Raw genomic sequence first — 21,137 nt, 5'->3', positions numbered from 1 at the left:
AGAGTGTCCAGGCAGAAGGATTAAAAAGGCTGTGGAGAAGCAGAAATGAAGCCAATGTTACTGCATGTTGGAAGGTGGAGATATTGAATAATATCCTCTGAACTGAGAAGGAACTGTAAGGCTGAAGAATGAAACAGGCAACTCCATAAAGTGCAGTTATGAAATTTATTGTGGGTAACTTACAGGCAGGATCAGGCAGACAAGGATCCAGAGGCATTCAGAGCTGTACTCCCTGCCCTCTAAAGGGGTACAGGGAGATTTAAAGGGGCCAAAGCTAAAACAGAATCTGACTGTGAAGGGAGAAGTATGTCTGCACCAACAGGAACCAGGGGTTTTTCCTCTCCCTGGGGTCTCATGACCATTAACCATCGGTGTCAGCAAAAGGCATTCTTGCAGTTTTCATATCAGATGAAGGCAAGGGTAAAAGTTGATGGGGAACTTATCTGGCTTAGGCACATTCCTTGTGAGCAGGCTAAAGCTTGGTCATGCAGAGAGAACAGGGGGGTAGGCCTATGGGCCTAAGATGGTGCTGACAAAATGGAGTCAGTGTGGTCTAGCCACATACTGCAACATTGTAAGAGGGGAGATGTAAAGGTGGGAGAGGTAAGCAGGAAACAAAGCTTGTCTGGCCTTGTGGGCCAGAGTGTGAGATGTTTTTCTAAATATAATGGCAAGCTGTGATGGGTTTTCTTTTAACTTTTTTATTGTGATAAAATATACATAACAAAATTTACCACTTTAACAGTTTTTAAGAGTACAGTTCAGTGACATTAAGTACATTCACAGTTGTGTAACCATCACTGCTATCTGTCTGCAGAACTTTTTTCATCTTGCAAAACTGAAACTCTGTATCTGTTTAACACCTCCCCTCCCTATTCCTCCTTCCACTCAGCCTTCCCCTGGACACCAGAGGTCTACTTTCTTTATCAGTGAATTTCACTGTTTGGTACCTTAAGAGAGTGTAATCATATAACATTTGTCCATTTGTGACTGGCTTATTTCATCCAGCATAATATCTTTAAGTTTCATCCATGTTGTAGCATATCTCAGAATTTCCTTACTTTTTAGGGCTGAATGATATTTTATTGTATGAACACACCACATTTTGTTTATGCATTCATTCTTGATGGCCGGTTCTAAGCAGAGGAGTGACAAGGTCTATCTCTCCAATGAGCTATTGGCCACTGACTTGGCACAATGTATCATTTAATTGTTTCCAGTGAGAAATAAAATTAGTCCCTCTAGTGAAAGGAATTTAACAATTTGTAGAGGCCCAGCTTAGTCTTGAGCCAATGGATTGCTGAATGAAGAGCATTAAACTCGAGTGAGAATTGTCACGTGAAGGGCTCGTAAGACAGATTTCAGGCGCATTTCCAGAGTGTGATTCAGTAGACCTGGGGTTGGGCCTGAGAATTTGCATTTCGAGCACCTACAGCCACGTGACGCTGCTGCTGCCGGTGCCACGCTTTGAGAAGCAGTGCTCCGGAGTGTCGTGAGCCTCATCACACTTGGCATTTTACTTTAATTTGACCCCATGGTTCAAATAAAATATTTTCCTAGGAGGATTGATTGGATTTATGTGATTGGCAGAAATTAGTTTTAATTCCTGATGAATAGAGTGGAGGTGCTCTGATATAGTCTTTTAGATAGTGTTTATCGTGTTTTTATTCTTTTGTCATAGGTTTGAGTCTGTCAGTGTGACAGATTTTAAGGCAAGCTGGAGAAATGGGATGGCTTTTTTGGCTGTCATTCATGGCTTGCGACCAGACCTGATCGACATGAAGAGTGTGAAGCATAGATCCAACAGAGACAATCTGAAAGAGGCCTTCAGAATTGCAGAAAGAGAATTAAAAATCCCCAAAATGCTGGAACCAGAAGGTAAAGAAGCTTCTTTCTTTGTAAAACAATGTCCAGTGTGAAGTGGATTTGAAAACAGTACCCACATATGAGCAAACATAACAGCATTATATTTTAGTCCTGAAGGGTTTAACTTTAAACCCTTTATTAAGTTTCATGAAATTAAGAATTCCTGCCAGTTAGTTAACCTCAGTAATTGCAGGGAGGATGTCACAGCTGCAACCAAATGATGCTGTTTCGGGGAATAATTTTGAGTCTTTGTCTTAATTTTCTTTTATTGTGTTCTATATTTCGTCCTCCTTGATTCTATTATTCTTTTCTAAAATATCTCAAGTAAGATATTTCTTTAAGTGGTTTATCTATGTTCCCTTTCCTATTCCCTCCCCCTAGTTAAAGCTGAGCCTCTGTGAGGACAGAAACTGCTTTTTCTGTTTCTCTCTCTATGGCTGGCTCAGCTTTACCATTGATTGTGCTAAATCAGTTTTGTTGGATTGTTAGGGACTTCCCTGGTGGTCCAGTGGTTAAGATTGTGTGCTTCCAATGGGTGCAGGTTTGATCCCTTGTTGGGGAACTAAGATCCCACGTGCTGCACGCCACATGCTGCACGAAGCGGCCAAAATAATAGTAATAATTTTGTTGGATTGTTAACAACATTAGCGAAATCCTAAATACTGGCTATATTCAAAGAGATAATTATCAGGTTATACTTTAACTTCATAAAATTAAGATTTAAATAATTCACTTCTTCTGGAAAAGAACTTTACTTTGGATTGTGTTGTTTCATAATTTACCCAAAGCTTGTTAAAAAAAACCCCCAAAATCCAGTAAGATCATAAAAAAGGCATGTAGGATTAGTGAAAGTTATAATGAACTAACAGGTCAAGAGATACAAATTCTAGTCTCAGCTCTACAACAGGGGTGTGTAGGTCAATGTTTAACGTTAGGCTCTCTGAAACAGTGTGTGTGTGTACATATACATGTCTGTTAGAAATTTTACAAACATAAATGATGTGTAGCACACAGTTTACAAATAATAATAAAATATATGATACACTTTATTATAACTTCCATATAGCCCCCAAATGCTTTTGTTGATTTTTGCCAAACTCTTGTATCAGTCTGTAGCCAACTTAAGGTTGCAGTTGCTGAACCAGTGCAGTTCTGACATGCGTGTTGGTGGATAACTTCCTTTGCATTAATGAGTAAGTGTAACAGCAAAGAGGTATGTCAGAGCTGCACTTGTTCTTCAGTGATGTGAATGACTTCTTTGCTGGGAGAATACTGGAAGAATTCGATTTTTGTTCCACTCACAATTTGACAGCTATAGACAGGACATACTTTTAAGATTAACCTGCATTGTTAACAATATCTCCATCCTTTTCTTGGCACTCAATAAAACAGCAAATCAAGCCCTCATCTTCTGATTTTCTGTGGTATAAATCTTGCCACCAGTGTGAAGTCACTGAATACATTGGGAAAAGATGCACAGTAGCACACCATTATATATTATTTCTATCATACAGATAAAATAGACATAACCTTAGAGGTGTGGATAGTAGTAAAATGCAGTGAAATACTTGGGAAGTGATGAGTTTTAAGTATTTATTACCTTCGTTTTAATATAATTTATGTAATTGGTGCATTTATAGAATTTAAATTTTTTTTTTTTTTTTTTTTTTTTCTTGGCTTTTTTTTTTTTTTTTTTTTTTTTTTTTGCGGTACACGGGCCTCTCACTGTTGTGGCCTCTCCCACTGCGGAGCGCAGGCTCCAGACGTGCAGGCTCAGCGGCCATGGCTCATGGGGCTCAGCCGCTCTGCACATGGCTCACGGGCCCAGCCACTCTGCGGCATGTGGGATCCTCCCGGACCGGGGCACAAACCCGTGTCCCTTGCATCGGCAGGCAGACTCTCAACCACTGCGCCACCAGGGAAGCCCCAGAATTTAAATTTTAATGCTGACTATGTTAAATTTTCAGCAGTTTCATAAGTCAGTTGTTAAACAATCAGCTCCCTCAAGCTGGTGTGAGCACACCACTGACTGAGTGACCGTGGCTTTGTCACTTAACCTTTCTGGTTTAGCTGTATTGAGATATAATTCACATACCATACAGTTTACCCATTTAACTGTACAATTGAATGGTTTTTAGTATATTCACAAAATTTTGCCACCGTCATCATAATCAAATTTAGAACATTTTCATCACCCCCCAGGATAAACCCCGAGCCCATTAGCAGTCCCTCCCCATTTCCCCCATCCCCCCACACAGCCCTAGGCAACCACTAATCTACTTTCTGTCTCTATAGATTTGCCAATTCTGGAAATTTAACATGAACGAAATCATACAATATGTGGTCTTTTGTGAATTATTGCTACTTGCTGAAAACTGGTCCACTCTCTGGATTGGGACTAACTGTAGTTGAGAATATTTTGGATATGGTATCATTTTCTCAGTGTACTTGAACTCGTATGATTCTCTCCAGTTGTCTTCCTTCTTTTCTTCCTTCTTGTCTTCCTTTCTTCTTTCTTTCCTTTTCTTCATCTTGGTTTTTTTTTTTTTTTTTAATAAATTTATTTATTTACTTTTGGCTGCGTTGGGTCTTTGTTGCTGCACGCGGGCTTTCCCTAGTTGTGTGAGCGGGGGCTGCTCTTCGTTGCGGTGCGCAGGCTTCCCACTGTGGTTGCTTCTCTTTGTTGCAGAGCACGGGATCTAGGCACACGGGCTTCAGTAGTTGTGGCACGCGGGCTCAGTAGTTGTGGCGCATGGGCTTAGTTGTTCCGCAGCATGTGGGATCTTCCCAGACCAGGGTTCGATCCCATGTCCCCTGCAATGGCAGGTGGATTCTTAACCACTGCACCACCAGCGAAGTCCCTGGCTTCTTGAAATTAGCAAAATGTTCAAAGTTCATCCATGTTGCAGCATTTATTGTTAAAAATAATAAACAAAATTTTTTTATTTTTAGATATACTTTATTTTTTAGGACAGTTTTAGATTTATAGGAAAATTGGGAAGACAGTACAGTAGGTTCCCATATACCCCACACCCAATTTTCCCTATTGTTAGCATCTTACATTAATACAGTGTATTTGTTACAATTAATGAACCAGTATTGAAATAATAAAGGCAATACTCTATTCACATTTTCTTTGTTTTCCCCTAATGCGCTTTTTCTCTTCAGGATCCCATCCAGGATACATTATATCTAGTCATCATGTCTCCTTGGGCTCCTCTTGACTGTGACAATTTCTCAGACCATTTTTTTTGGTTTTTGATGACTTGGCAGTTTTGAGGATTACTGGTCAGGTATTTTGTAGATGCTGGAATTTGTGTTATGCTTTTTCTCTTAATGCCAACTTGGCATCACTGTTGATATTGACGTTGATCGCCTGGCTGAGATAGTGTTTGTCAGGTTTCCCCACTGTGACGTTACTCTTTGTTTCCCCCCTTTCCATACTGTACTCTTTGGAGGGAAGTCACTGTGCACAGCCCACACTTAGCAGAGTTATGCTCACTCTCCTTGAGGGCAGGTTAGCTACATAAATTGTTTGGAATTCTGCACAGGACATTTGTCTATTCTCCTTCATTTATTTACTTATCCAACTGTTTATTTGTATCAGTGTAGATTCATGGATTTTTTTTTTTATACTTTGGGTTGTAATCCAATGCTACTTTGTTTATTTTATTGCTCAAATTAAAAAAATTTTTTTTTATACCTCCGAGTTTTGGCTATTGAGAGCTCTTTCAGTCGACTCCTGTGCTCCTTTGACATATCCTCATTGTGGGGTTGGCTTGTTTGTTTTGGCACTACAAGATGTTCCAGGCTCATCTTGTATACTTCCTACTGTAGTCTTGGATCAACCATTCCTCCAAGGAGCCCTGGTTCCTTTTACTGGAGAATGGTATTAGAAACCAAGATCTGGGTGCTAGGTGTGCTTGTTGCTACTGGTTTCTAGCCTTTTTGGACCTCAGTTGTTTTTATAAGAGTTAATTATGTGATATTCCCAAGTTCACAGTTAGCCTAATGGTTCCATGTTTCTGTATATCAGGTTTGTCATTAGTTTGGCTTCATGTTGCTTGTTAATAATTCTGCTTGTTTAACTTTCCCCCATCTCTTTGTTTTTTCTCCCTCCTTTCCCCCTCCCCCCCTTTTTTTTGGTCCAAAAAGGAAAGAACCTTTTTGTCTTTTCATTATCTTTTCAAAATTTCTTCATTTCCCCCCATGCTGTGCTCTATTCCCTATTTCTGTGTTTTCTTTTAATACTTCTTTCATTGTGATTCACCAAGTCTTTATTATTGTGTAAACTATTTTCTCTATTTTAGTATGTGAAAATAACTAGGCAACTAGTGGAACAGACAATTTAATGAAAACAAATTTCCACTTTATAAACGATTGCCCATAATTCATTTTACATAGCTTAAATAATAGCTCAAAAACATGAAATACATGATGATTTTTTTTTTTTAAAGAGAGGGGGGACCTTTTTTTTTAGTTTTTATTTTTAAAATTAATTAATTAATTAATTTGGCAGCATCAGGTCTTAGTTGCGGCACGCGGGATCTTCATTGTGGCATGCAGGATCTTTTATTGCAGTGTGCGGGCTTCTCTATAGTTGCAGTGAGTGGGCTCTAGAGCATGCAGGCTCAGTAGTTGTGGGGCGCACGGGCTCAGTTGCCCTGAGGCATGTGGGATCTTAGTTCACCGATCGGGGATTGAACCTGCATCCCCTGCATTGGAAGGCGTATTCTTAACCACTGGACCACCAGGGAAGTCCCCATCATGATTATTTATGCAAACCAAATACCGCAGTCATACTTGAATAAGGGAATTATCTTTTGACACAGTTTTGTTAACACATTTAATCATTATGCATAGCCTCATATACAATGAGAAAATTTAAAAGAGAGGTATCCAGCTAAGCCAGTATCATTATTTTATGTATCTCTCGATATTTACACTTTTTTCAATAAAAGATAGAATAACTTAACTCTTAGGGATCTTTTCTTTATTGAATCCCTACTCCTACCTCTTTATTGATGTGTTTAATGTGCTTACTGCCTTGGATTTTATCATTTGGTTATCGATTAGATTCAGTTCCTCCCTCAACTGACTTAGAGCACTCACTGGGCCCAGAAAACATGCTTGCTAAAGCATGCATAGTGTGTTGTATTTGTTTATTTGTTTTTCTCCTAACTGCAAGCTCCTCAAGGGGCAGATAATGTCTTAAGGCATCTAGCATCTACTCAGGCAAGGGTCTAGCATCTACTTGCTGAATAAAGGGATGAAACATAAGCCTGTAAGGGCAAGGACTGAGTCTTACATATCCTGCTTGTGACCTGCATTTGTTGGCTGTCTATAAATACGTGTTGAATTGAATTTAACAGAATGAATAAATAAACACAGATTTCCTTGTCAGTATCATCATTGGTTGTTTTGGTGTCGTAGCAAAAGACATCCCCTAATTATGTGTTCATTTTGTCTGTAACCTATTGTAATCTCTTCTTTGTGATTTTGTGATCTACTTAATTTATTATATGCATGGAGAAGTTCTGTACTTAATTAATTTATAATATTTTTAACTTTGTTTAAATCAGCATTTTCCAAATTTATTTCACCGTGGGCTCTTTTAATGCAAAACAAAGATTGGTCCATAGAAGGCTCTCAGTAAATGTATTTGCTCCACAAATGAATGAATAAAATCTTGTGGATGTCTTGAACAAATCTATACAACATAAACTTTTGGAAGTGCTTTACTGCACAGATGCTGAGACCAGTAGGAGTGGATTCCAGTTGCTTTATGTTTCTGCATTCCTGGAGGACTTTCTGCACTGTGTCACCAGAAAGAGGCAGGCTTACCTTTCTCCTATCCACCCTCCCTGACTACGCATGCCCTCATACATACAACATGTACAGTGACATTTTATTATTAGGAAACTGAGGCTGTGCAGTACTCCTGCCAGGATTCAACCCAGCTCCATCTCACTATAGATCTAAGCTCTTAACCACTGCATAACCTTGGTGCAAGGGTGAGTGAGCAGAGATTGCTTGGCTGGTCGACTACTTTGGTTCATTTCAAGTTCATTTCAATACTGTTCTTGAGTATCAATTATAGTAAATCACACCTATAGTTGATTGATAGTGTGGCATATCTTGCAGATGTGGATGTTGTTAATCCTGATGAAAAGTCAATCATGACCTATGTGGCACAGTTTCTGCAGTATTCAAAGGCTGCACCTGGGACTGGAGATAAAGCCCAGGTATGTCTTTATAAGTACAAATCAAGCTCATTCTTTTTGTACCCTACTGATAGTTTAATTTTTAGCATCAAGGCATAATTTTCACACAGAACTTAAATGTACAGTTCAATGAGTTTTGGCAAATGCATACCTCGTATAACCATACTTTAATCATGATGTAAAACATTTCTGTTACCCAGATTGTTCCATTGTGCCTTTCTTCTGTCTGTACTCCTCCACCTGAAGCAACCAATATTCCAATTTCTTTCACTATAGATTAGCTTTGCTTGTTTTTTTTAAAGTTAAAAGTGGTAGTTCATTAAACTTTGTTGAATTATCTAAAACAGCATTTAGATACATACTATATAGGACAAATTAAGTTTAGTAGGCTTTTAAAAAAGTCTAGAGATATCGGATTTTTGTCTATTGTAATTTTTATCAGCTTTATTGAGATACAATTCATATACTGTAAATTAAATCATTTAAAATTTACGATCAATGGTTTTTAGTATGTTTACATAGTTGTGCAACCATCATCACCATCTAATTTTAGCGTATTTCCATTTTACCTGTTCTTTAGCTTAGTATAAATGGAATCATATAATCCATATAAACAGAAGTATTGTGTTCCACTCTTAATCCTTGTTTGTTGAGATACTGTTGAATTACCATTAGACTGCCATTTGTTTATTCAGTTTTTTCCTTTGACTTCCAGTCAGTTACACAAAATATTGTGGGTGGAAATTTCTTAAAAATCACTGAGCTGAAAATAAACATTTTTTCTGCATCTATAAAGATAAATGAGTGCTGTGAGTTTAGTAAAATGTTTTTGAATATTATTTTAAAATTTAAACTACTTGCTCAGACATGTAAACATGTAGTCATATTGTCACATTTGCTTTGACATAAAATTTAGTCCTATGTTTTTCCAACTGTTAGGTTTGAGGCACCAAGCCAGATTGTTGCTGACTCTGGAAGAGAGACTCAAGCTGAGACACGGGCTTATAATGCACTTTACTTTTTTCTGACCTGCTGAGGAGCTCCTCTTTTCTAATTAATTTTCTTATCAACAAATAGAACTAAAAATTCAACTGTCCATGAAATCAGTTGCAAAAATATATAGAAAGCACTGTTGCTTAATAGAAAGAAAAAAGTAAAGGAAGGTTAAAGGAGAATGGAAATGAGATGCAATTTCTTTTGCTTCATCCTCCGCCAGTAAAATTTGCCTCCAAATGTGTGCAAGCTTACCGCCTAAACAAGAATCTAAAGAAGGAATAATTGTTGCCCAATTCCATAGGATAGCTTAACCAAAGCTTTTAGTAGTGTTATTTTTAGGATCTTTAAATTGTTCAAGGTATTTTTGATGTCAGTATATTTAGTAGATGTAAACATCTGTTAACCCATGTTTAGATTTATTGGAAAGCGGTATTCTGAAATGCCTACTATAAATAAATAATTTAGAATAACGTTCTCTAAAATTGAAGAATAATGAAAGTGGATAAGCCAAAAAAATAGGGGCTTGCTTGCCCTGTTTCTTTAGCACGTTGTATTCAGATGGTAGTTTCAACCCATTTTAAAATTTAAGGTGTTACATGAACAGGCAAAATTCCTCTTTTGCACAATGAGTCATTGGTGTGTAGTGATTACTCTCTTTCACTGATGTTTGAAGTTGTTAATTTTATTGTTTAAAAAAATCACAAAGTATATTTAGGCTAGAGTTTTAAATGTGTGTGTGTGAATTACAGGGAAAGGTGAAAGATGCTAAGGTCTGGTTAACTCTGCAAGAGAAAAAGCTACAGAAAATGCTAACAGATTCAGAAAATGAGACCTACTGTAAGAAGTATGAAGTAAGTATGACTTTAAACAGTAATTTATTTGTAGTTTACTCTTGGGGAAGAGTAGGATGTTTTTAGAAAAAACTTTCAGAGTTAATTGTTTAAATACTAAATTAACTCCAAGTTTTAGTGTTGAGTTAGAAAGACCGAGCTTCTCAAATTTTAATGTGCATAGGAATCACCTGGGGAATCTTGTTAAAATGCGGATTCTAACTCAGTAGCTCTGGGATGGGGCCTGAGATTCTGCATTTCCCACAGGCTCCCAGATGGTGCTGATTGCTGGTGGTCCTCAGAGAACTTTGAGTAGTAACGTTTTAGAGTGGGGACTAGCAAACTGGTCTCTGGGCCCCAGCACCTGTTTTTGTAAATACATTGTTATTGGATACATTATCTTATGTATTATATATTATATTATATATTATAATATATATTATATGTGAGCCATGCCCATTAAAGTATTGTTTGTGGCTGCATTCTCACCACAGCAGAGACCATATGGCCCACAAAGCCCAAGATGTTTGCTATCTTACTTATCTTATAGTACACGTTTTCCAGTCCCAGGTCAAGAGCAGAACATGCTTTTCAGAATGAATATTGAAGGGAAAAAGATTAGGAAATCAGAAATGGAGCCATCCCAGAATTACAGTTCAGGGCTTCAACCAAAATGTCCTTTGGGAGTAATGACAACTGTTACTGTCACCATGTATTGAACATTTGCTATATATCAGGCACCTGCTGACAAGCATTTTCCAGGTTACAACATCTTGCTGAGTATGGCATGGTTATTCCAGTTTTACAGATGAAGGCAAACAATACTTAGAGGGACTAAGTGATTTATCTGAAGTTATATAGCTACTGAAAGGTAGAGGTGGGATTGGAATGAAGTCTAGATTCAAAGCCCTAGCTCTCTTTAGTCCTGATGCTTCTCCAGGGTAAGCAGTTATTCCCCACAGCATTTTGAAAGATACTATCAGGAGCCAAAGTGAGGGCTCCACAGCCTTCTTTCTTAGAACCCAGTCTGTGCAACCCTGTGCCCCTCACCTTGTCTCCATCCTGAATAAGGAGGAGATACACTCCTGGGTCTACACAGCACTTAGCACTTCTAGACCTTCATCCCCCACATCGGTTAAGAGAGGGAGTTGGATGAATCCAGTGTTTCCTACACTAACATTCGGTGGATTGTGTGACTTGCTCACCACACCATTCTTTTAGGTTTGGAGCCATCAGGGAAGGAAGACATTCTCATCTTCCTTTTTTCTGAACTGCATAGGCTTCTTGTGCTTTTTGCCTCTTAGCTCTGGCCTGAAATTTTTTTCGTTGACAAGGTGCTCAGCGTCCACAGGAAGTGCCTTGCTCTCACTTGTCTTTCATTTACTAATGTACCACAGATTCAGATTTCTTAAATGAAAGACTTCATGAAGTTATTTTAACTCTCAGAAAGAATCAAATTACTTATCCCTTAGTTTGTTCACAAAATTTAATTAGAAATGCGGCCAATAATTATTGGTAATCTTAAATAACAGTTATGGAATTGATGACTCAAACACCAATATTTCACACAAATACAAACCAAGAAAAGCTTTATTTATTAAATTTTTGAGGGCAAAGACAAAGTATATTCTAAAGTTTGTGTAAAATGACTTGCGAAGAATGGCTCAAGCTTAGTTAATCATGGAAACTTCAAAAACCCAAACCATTTATACATGATGACTGCTGTCATATAATTCTCACTTCTACTCATTCTTATTTTGTTGTGAACACATATTTGGGGAGGACAAACTCACATTTTCCATGGGGCATTATGATTTGTCCTCTAGAGCTGGGTGGCCTTGCTGCCCTATTCCAGTAGAAATCCAACCATAGTGACATGAGACGCAAGCTGTGACCTATGTCACTGTGAGGGCACCCAGATCATGAGGGTGCACTGAAGAAAGAAACTGGATTGGTGAGAGGATCCTGAATTCAGGGAATTTTACCTTTATCTAAGTAAAAGTTTAAATATAACCTACAACTATTGACCTGCAAATAGCAAATTACATTTTATAAACTGGCTTAAACATTTCAGTCTTTTAAATACCCTTCTAATTGTAGAGCCTGCTGTCCTTTTTGGAGTCATTCAATGAAGGAAAAAAACCCTTTCTTGATGTCCTGTCGATAACAAGGAATCTAGATGAGCTGAATGAAGATCAGTTACAGTTGAGAGAAGCCTGGGATGGTCTCAACTACCAGGTTACTGCGTTGTGTTGATTAGAACATTTTCACGGGGCAGCTTTGTCTGTTGGATGAGAACTTTAGACTTTCATGAGGAATTCTGTAAAAGACAGAGTAGATGCTTCATCAGAAAGTTGGGAGAGCGTTATATTTTCTCCGTGATCTCATTTGCGTAGTGGTTGATATTGAAATAGGAATTTATAACATTCTGTTTAGAGAAATTGCAGGCTTATCCAGAGTTTTTATATTTGCCATCAATTCTTGGTTTGCAATAGTAGATTATCCATATTCTGATTGACATGCAACCTCCTCTCTGCTTTGGACCAGTATCGTGTATCACTATCAATAGATGCTTGAAGTGGGTAGGGACAAACCCAGAGAGAATGTGTAATGATGAATGTGTGTCTGAATATATCTGTATGATTTCAGTCGTTTTAAATTTATTGAGTCTTGTGTTATGGCCCAGGATAATACGGTGTGTGTGTGTGTATATATATATACTTGAAAGGAACATGTATTCTGTAGTTATTGGATATAGTATTCTATAAATATCAATTAAGACAAGGTGGTTGGTAGCATTCAGATTATCTCTGTCTTGACTGACATTTTGTCTAGGTATTCTATCAATTTCTGAGAGAGACCTATTAAAATTTGTGGAATCCTTCCTTTAATTTAGTCAAATTTTGTATCATGTATTTTAAGACTTTGTTATTAGGTGTGTACATTTATGATTGTTATGTCTTCGTGAATCAACACTTTTACCATTATGAAATATTCCTGTTTATCTCTGGGAAGACTGTTTTCCTTCATGTCTACTTGATCTTATATCAGTTGATAATTGCATTCTTCTTGTGCTGACTGTGTGGCACATCTTTTTCCTTCATTTACTTTCAACCTATTTGAGTCTTTATATTTAAAGTGCATCTCTTATAGATAGCATATGGTTGGATCTCGCTTTATTATCCACTCTGACGATCTTTGCCTTTTCACTCGAGGGTTTAGACAGTTAATATTAAATGTAATTATTGTTATGGTTCGATGTGGATTTACCATCTTATGCTTTTTTTCTGTTTATTCCCTCTGTTTTTTGTATCTCTATATCTTTTCCTGCCTTGTTTTAGATTATGTTAATATTTTTAGAATTCCATTTTAATTTATCTATTGGCTTTTTGGCTCTACCTCTTGCAAATTTTTACTGTGATTACAATGTACATTATAAAATTTTTATAGCCTACTTAAAGTTCTACAACTTCTAAGTTATTGTACAACTTCTTATAATATGTGGAAGTCTTGCAATCAAATCTCTCATTTTTTATGCTTAGTTGCTTCATATATAAATATATATATGATACAAACATATGTTTTAAAGTCCCCAAGACCATGTTATACATTTTTGCTCAAAACAGTCATGTATTTTAAAGAAATTAAGGAGAAAAATTAGTCTTTCATATCTATATAGCTATTTATCATTACCATTGTTCTTCGTTTCTCCCTAGAGATTTGAGTTTCCATCTGAACTCATTTCCATTCAGCTTGAAAAACTTCCTTTAACTTACCTTATAATGCAGATCTGTGGATGGCAAATTCTCTTAGTTTTCTTTGATGTCTAAATGTCTTTATTTTGCTTTCATTCTTTTTAAATATCTTTGTTGAGGTATAATTTACGTATCATACAATTTGCTCATTTTAAATGGCTCATTAAATGACTTTTAGTGAATTTACAGAGTTACAACAGAGATTGTATAGTTTGTAAGTCAAAAATGCTCTTTGGGGCTTCCCTGGTGGCGCAGTGGTTGAGAATCCGCCTGCCGATGCAGGGGACACGGGTTCGTGCCCCGGTCCGGGAAGATCCCACGTGCCACGGAGCGGCTGGGCCTGTGAGCCATGGCCGCTGAGCCTGCGCGTCCGGAGCCTGTGCTCCACAACGGGAGAGGCCACAACAGTGAGAGGCCCGCGTACCGCAAAAAACAAACAAGCAAACAAACAAAAAAAACGCTTTGGCCCTGGAAAAGTTTGCCAATTCTTGCTCAAGCCTCTTGGCCATCAAGAGCGACACCCTGTTTTCAGAATGTATTTTATCATACCATTTGTATAGTGTGTTAAACACTAGCACAGTGGCTTAAAAGAGCCACCCTTTCAGTCCCTACTTTTGAAGAACTAGTGCAGCTTCAGAAATTTTCCCATCAAGTGGCAAGTGCTCATTGCAATTTCAGCTCCTGTTCCGACCACAGTTTGACAGAACTGATCCCTGTGAAGGGCAGGAACTCTCTGTTACGAATCCTCAACAAAACAGAAGAAGAGGAAGAAAATATTGTCTGTATAGCTCAGGCTGTTTCAGGCCAAGAAGACGCGGTCTAATTTTGCTGCCTTTGATTTGGAAAAATGACCCAAAATAATGAGAAAAACCATTAAAAGAACTATTTTGCAAGATTAAGTGCTACAAATTGATAGTAGTTTGAAAATCCGTTCCGTAGGTAGAGTGCTGCTCATTTTCTTGGTGTTGCAAAATGAAACTTATTAATTTTAAAGTCATCAGGTATATAACAATCAATACCATCCAGACAGATTCTGGTTCAGTTGGTTGAGGACAGCGATATCTCAAAGCATCTTAATAAATGATTTCATTTTAAGCCTGCGATAGGAAATAGCCACATTACGTTATTTTGGCCTGACAAGATCTTATATAAATTTTCATCCAAATTCAAAGGTAATTTCCAACACTGAGAAAGAAAGTGTACAGCTGGTTTTCTACGTTAAGAGTGGAAAGAGGAATGAAAGGTAAACACCGCCTTCTGTCTTTCCTCTTCCTACTGCTGCATAGAGTCAGAAAACCCACATTTGGTTTCATGCAAAATATATACACCTTTCTTTCAGTTGTGAAAAGAATGACAGCTGAGTTAGAGGTATCATTCTTAGCTTCTCTCTTTTTTTTTTTTTTTTTTGCGGTACACGGGCCTCTCACTGTTCTGGCCTCTCCCGTTGCGGAGCACAGGCTCCGGATGCGCAGGCTCAGCGGCCATGGCTCACGGGCCCAGCCGCTCCGTGGCACGTGGGATCTTCCTGGACCGGGGCACGAACCCGTGTCCCCTGCATCGGCAGGCGGACTCTCAACCACTGCGCCACCAGGGAAGCCCTCTCAGCTTCTCTTTTGCTCAGTCGTTTGCCAGTTTTCTGGGTTTTTTGTTTGTTTATTTTTTACTCTAGGAGGTGGATCAAAGAAGATCTTGCTGTAATTTATGTCAAAGAGTGTTCTTCCTATGTTTTCCTCTACGAATTTTATAGTGTCCAGTCTTACATTTAGGTCTCTAATCCATTTTGAGTTTGTTTTTGTGTATGGTGTTAGGTAGTGTTCTAATTTCATTCTTTTACATGTAGCTGTCCAGTTTTCCCAGTACCACTTATTGAAGAGACTGTCTTTTCTCCATTATATATCCTTGCCTCCTGTGTCATAGATTATTAGTTGACCGTAGGTGCATGGGTTTATCTCTGGGCTTTCTATCTTGTTCCATTGACCTATATTTCTGTTTTTGTGCCAGTACCATATTGTCTTGATTACTGTAGCTTTGTAGTATAGTCTGAAGTCAGGGAGTCTGATTCCTCCAGCTCTGCTTTTTTCCCTCAAGACTGCTTTGGCTATTTGGGGTCTTTTGTGTCTCCATACAAATTTTAAGATTTTTTTGTTCTAGTTCTGTAAAAAATGCCATTGGTAATTTGATAGGGATTTCATTGAATCTGTAGATTGCTTTGGGTAGTATAGTCATTTTCACAATATTGATTCTTCGAAGAACATGGTATATCTCTCCATCTGTTGGTATCATCTATAATTTCTTCCATCAGTGTCTTATAGTTTTCTACATACAGGTCTTTTGTCTCCCTAGGTAGGTTTATTGCTAGGTATTTTATTCTTTTTGTTGCAGTGGTAAATGGAAGTGTTTCCTTAATTTCTCTTTCAGATTTTTCATCATTAGTATATAGGAATGCAAGAGATTTCTGTGCATTAATTTTGTATCTTGCTACTTTACCAGATTCATTGATTAGCGCTAGTAGTTTTCTGGTGGCATATTTAGGATTCTCTATGTATAGTATCATGTCATCTGCAAACAGTGACAGTTTTACTTCTTCTTTTCCAATTTGTATTCCTTTTATTTCTTTTTCTTCTCTGATTGCCATGGCTAGGACTTCCAAAACTATGTTGAATAATAGTGGTGAGAGTGGACATCCTTGTCTTGTTCCTGATCTTAGAGGAAATGCTTTCAGTTTTTCACCATTGAGAATGATGTTTGCTATGGGTTTGTTGTATACAGCCTTTATTATGTTGAGGTAGGTTCCCTCTATGCCCACTTTCTGGAGCGTTTTTATCAAAAGTGGGTGTTGAATTTTGTCAAAAGCTTTTCCTGGGGCTTCTGTGGTTGTGCAGTGGTTGAGAGTCCGCCTGCCGATGCAGGGGACGCGGGTTCGTGCCCTGGTCCGGGAAGATCCTATATGCCACGGAGCGGCTAGGCCCGTGAGCCGTGGCTGCTGAGCCTGCACCTCTGGAGCCTGTGCTCCGCAATGGGAGAGGCCACAACAGTGAGAGGCCCATGTACTGCAAAAAAAAAAAGCTCTCTCTGCATCTATTGAGATGATCATATGGTTTTTATTCTTTAATTTGTTAATACGGTTTATCACATTGATTGATTTGCATATATTGAAGAATCCTTGCATCCCTGGGATAAATCCCACTGGATCATGGTGTATGATCCTTTTAACATGTTGTTGGATTCTGTTTGCTAGTATTTTGTTGAGGATTTTTGCATCTATAATCATCAGTGATATTGGTCTATAATTTTCTTTTTTTGTAGTATCTTTGTCTGGTTTTGGTATCAGGGTGATGGTGGCCTCATAGAATGAGTTTGGGAGTGTTCCTTCCTCTGAAATTTTTTGGAAGAGTTTGAGAAGGATGGGTGTTAGCTCTTCTCTAAATGTTTGATAGAATTCACCTGTGAAGCCATCTGGTCCTGGACTTTTGTTTGTTGGAAGATTTTTAATCCCAGTTTCAATTTCACTACTTGTGATTGGTGTGTTCATATTTTCTATTTCTTCCTGGTTCGGTCTTGCAAGGTTATACCTTTCTAGGAATTTGTCCATTTCTTCCAGGTTGTTCATTTTATTGGCATAGAGTTGCTTGTAGTAGTCTCTTAGGATGCTTTGTATTTCTGTGGTGTCTGTTGTAACTTCTCCTTTTTCATTTCTAATTTTATTGATTTGAGTCCTCTCCCTCTTTTTCTTGATGAGTCTGGCTAATGGTTTATCAATTTTGTTTATCTTCTCAAAGAACCAGCTTTTAGTTTTATTGATCTTTGCTATTGTTTTCTTTATTTCTATTTCATTTATATCTGTTCTGATCTTTATGATTTCTTTCCTCCTGCTAACTTCGGGTTTTGTTTGTTCTTCCTTCTGTAGTTCCTTTAGGTGTAAGTTTAGATTGTGTATTTGAGATTTTTCTTGTTTCTTGAAGTAGGCTTGTATAGTTATAAACTTCCCTCTTAGAACTGCTTTTGCTGCATCCCATAGGTTTTGGATCGTCGTTTTTTTTTTTTTTTTTTTTTTTTGTGGTACGCTGGCCTCTCACTGTTGTGGCCTCTCCCATTGCGAAGCGCAGGCTCAGCGGCCATGGCTCATGGGCCCAGCCGCTCCGTGGCATGTGGGATCTTCCCGGACCGGGGCACGAACCCGAGGCCCCTGCATCGGCAGGTGGACTCTCAACCACTGCACCACCAGGCAAGCCCTGGATCATCCTGTTTTTGTTGTCATTTGTCTCTAAGTATTTTTTGATTTCCTCTTTGATTTCTTCAGTGATCTCTTGGTTATTTAGTAACGTATTGTTTAGCCTCCATGTATTTGTGTTTTTTACGTTTTTTTTCCCTGTACCTGATTTCTAATCTCATAGCATTGTGGTCAGAAAATGTGGTTGATATGATTTCAATTTTCTTAAATTTACCGAGGCTTGATTTGTGACCCAAGATGTGATCCATCCTGGAGAATGTTCCGTGAGCACTTGAGAAGAAAGTGTAATCTACTATTTCTGGATGGAATGTCCTATAAATATCAATTAAATCTATCTGGTCTATTGTGTCATTTAAAGCTTCTGTTTCCTTATTTATTTTCATTTTGGAAGATCTCTCCATTGGTGTAAGTGAGGTGTTAAAGTCCCCCACTATTATTGTGTTACTGTTGATTTCCTCTTTTATAGCTGTTAGCAGTTGCCTTATGTATTGAGGTGCTCCTGTGTTGGGTGCATATATATTCATAATTATTATATCTTCTTCTTGGATTGATCCCTTGATCATTATGTAGTGTCCTTCCTTGTCTCTTGTAACATCTTTATTTTCAAGTCTATTTTATCTTATATGAGTATTGCTACTCCAGCTTTCTTTTGATTTCCATTTGCATGGAATATCTTTGTCCATCCCCTCACTTTCAGTCTGTATCTGTCCCTAGGTCTGAAGTGGGTCTCTTGTAGACAGCATATATATGAGTCTTTTTTTTGTATCCATTCAGCAAGCCTGTGTCTTTTGGTTGGAGCATTTAATCCATTCATGTTTAAGGTAATTATCGATATGTATGTTCCTATTACCAGTTTTTTAATTGTTTTGGCTTGGTTTTTGTAGATCCTTTTCTTCTCATGTGTTTCCCACTTAGAGAAATTCCTTGAGCATTTGCTGTAGAGCTGGTTTGGTGGTGCTGAATTCTCTTAGCTTTTGTTTGTCTGTGAAGCTTTTGATTTCTCCATTGAATCTGAATGAGATCCTTGCCAGGTAGAGTAATCTTGGTTGTAGGTTCTTCCCTTTCATCACTTTAAGTATATCATGCCACTCCCTTCTGGCTTGTAGAGTTTCTGCTGAGAAATCAGCTGTTAACCTTATGGGAGTTCTCTTGTATGTTATTTTTCCCTTGCTGCTTTCAGTAATTTTTCTTTGTCTTTAATTTTTGCCATTTTGATTATTATGTTTCTCAGTGTGTTTCTCCTTGGGTTTATACTGTATGGGACTCTGTGAGTGAGTTTTGATGGTGTTTAGCAGGGGAAAATCCAGGTAGAAAGGGCAGCAAGGGCTAAGACCTGGGCGAGTAATCAGGGTTTGGGGCAATAAGTAGCTGGCATTTATGTGACTCATGTATTTAAGGAGTGGCGGGAAGGCTGAGGAAGGAGGAGGTTGGCTGGATTGGGGGGCTGGCGCTTTGGTGAAGCACAGATATTCAGGAGATATGGTAGAGATATCTAATGTAAATATATGATTAGGGCTCATGAGGAAAGTAATCTGTAAATCTGCTTGTGAAATATAGTTGTAATGTCAGAGAACACAAGGGCATACAACATTTCAAATGATGGTCATTTAGTACAGTAGTCTACCCCTGCTTCGAGGGGTGCTTTAACTATTTCTCATTTCCCTCTCATGACTCATTATGGATTTATAAAAACATTTGTTTTTATTCTTGTGCCCTCTTCTACTTTTGAACAAATTATGTTCTCGATCAGCAGCTAGCCAACTGATACTTAGAACTAAGAAATTTACCTATTGATCAAGATTTCCTTGTCTAACAGATCAGAGAATTAAAATACTATGTTTAAAGAGTGGTTTTTAAAAGAATTCTTTAAAGAATTAAGTATGCCGTATGTGAAGAAATAAACTATAGAAGTGTCTACTGAAGAACATCTTTCCTTTTTTTTTTCAGATGAATGTGTGGAAAACAGAGTTGAATCATGTCTTGCCCTCACCCCTCTATCAAATAGAAACTTGGCTCCAGGGGGTGGAGGAGCTTATAGATGAAGATTTGCCAGCCTCCCAGGATTACTGTGAAGCCATGGCTCTAATGCAAGAGAAAATGACTTTATTCCAGGTTGGAAAAGAAAAAAGAAACATGGAGAAATCTGTGCTTTGTTAGGAACCGTTCTTGAGGAAGATGTTCCTAGAAAGGAGGGAAAGAAGTATAGTGGGTATTTGAGGATGGTTTAGGTGATTCCCCTGGAGATTTTTGGGTCCCAAAAGATAACTTCAGTTTCTTGATGAGCATTCTGCTAGTTTAAGGTGGAAACAATAAGAAGAGTCCAGTAAAGTCTGGACTCTGTAAAGTCTGGCAGAAAAGGAGAGGGGAGATTGTTTTAAAACATAGAAGATTGGGTTCTCACTAAAATGATATGAAAGAATTTGATAGGTGAGATTTATAGCATTTGAGCCCACAAAGGAATGGAAAATACATCTGAAAGCAAAAGATTTTGATAAAGCTGTTACCAGAGAAACTGCAGTCTGCCTCTCTGTATAATGGTCCAGTTTAAAACATTTATGATGAAAATATTTATTTACAACATTTTAGTTAAAAATGAAAGGGCTTTATGATTTTTGTTTTGAAAAAAGATGCAATGCTTGCACAGAGCAAATGAGATTAACAAGCCTTCAATTACAGTATTTGGCAATAAATCTGGTTATATCATGCTAAATTTCTTTTCAGAGTCTGATGGATAAATTTGATTGTCATTTGAATACTCTCCTGACATTTGAAAACAGAGATGAAAAACATTTGCCATTGGTACCACCTAACAAATTGGAGGAAATGAAGAGACGGTTTGTATCACTACCCTTTCACAACTGCTGACACCTTTGTGTTTGAGCACTAACATGGTGCTCTAGGGACCAGAAAATACAGATTTTTCGATAATTTCTGACAATAGGTCTTTAAGTGTTGATAACAGTTCCTTCATGTTTTAGGTAATAGTAACATTATATCATGCTAACATACTTCCTCTTTTATTGCCTGGTAGGATATGGTGGTGGAAAAAGTTCTGGACGTATAGTCAGAAACTGAGCTCTTTATCTTGGTTGTGGCCAAGTTACTATGTCTTTCTGTACGTTTCCTCATTTGTAAATACAGAGTAATGGTAATCACTCTGTTCATGTCTCACAAGGATACTAGGTGAAATGGGAGGAGGTATATGAAAGCACTTTATAAACTCAGAAAAACTACA

General features: G+C 37.9%; 1 protein-coding gene across 3 annotated transcripts in view; it reads left to right on the top strand.

Annotated features, from left to right (window-relative positions):
• The window catches only part of SYNE2 (spectrin repeat containing nuclear envelope protein 2), a 277,599-nt gene that overhangs the window by 34,923 nt on the left and 221,539 nt on the right, over positions 1-21,137 (top strand). For all 3 annotated transcript variants that reach the window (XM_007460064.1, XM_007460063.1, XM_007460062.1), the window contains exons 7-12: positions 1,682-1,878; positions 8,011-8,111; positions 9,836-9,937; positions 12,017-12,154; positions 19,850-20,014; positions 20,624-20,736. In XM_007460064.1, coding sequence (XP_007460126.1) covers positions 1,682-1,878; positions 8,011-8,111; positions 9,836-9,937; positions 12,017-12,154; positions 19,850-20,014; positions 20,624-20,736 — 816 coding nt within the window. The remainder of the gene's footprint in view (positions 1-1,681; positions 1,879-8,010; positions 8,112-9,835; positions 9,938-12,016; positions 12,155-19,849; positions 20,015-20,623; positions 20,737-21,137) is intronic.

This window comes from Lipotes vexillifer, unplaced genomic scaffold, assembly GCF_000442215.2.
Source record: "Lipotes vexillifer unplaced genomic scaffold, Lipotes_vexillifer_v1.1 scaffold672, whole genome shotgun sequence".
In the NCBI taxonomy this organism is placed as follows: Eukaryota; Metazoa; Chordata; class Mammalia; order Artiodactyla; family Lipotidae; genus Lipotes; species Lipotes vexillifer.
This window is presented reverse-complemented; position numbering and strand designations above follow the sequence as displayed.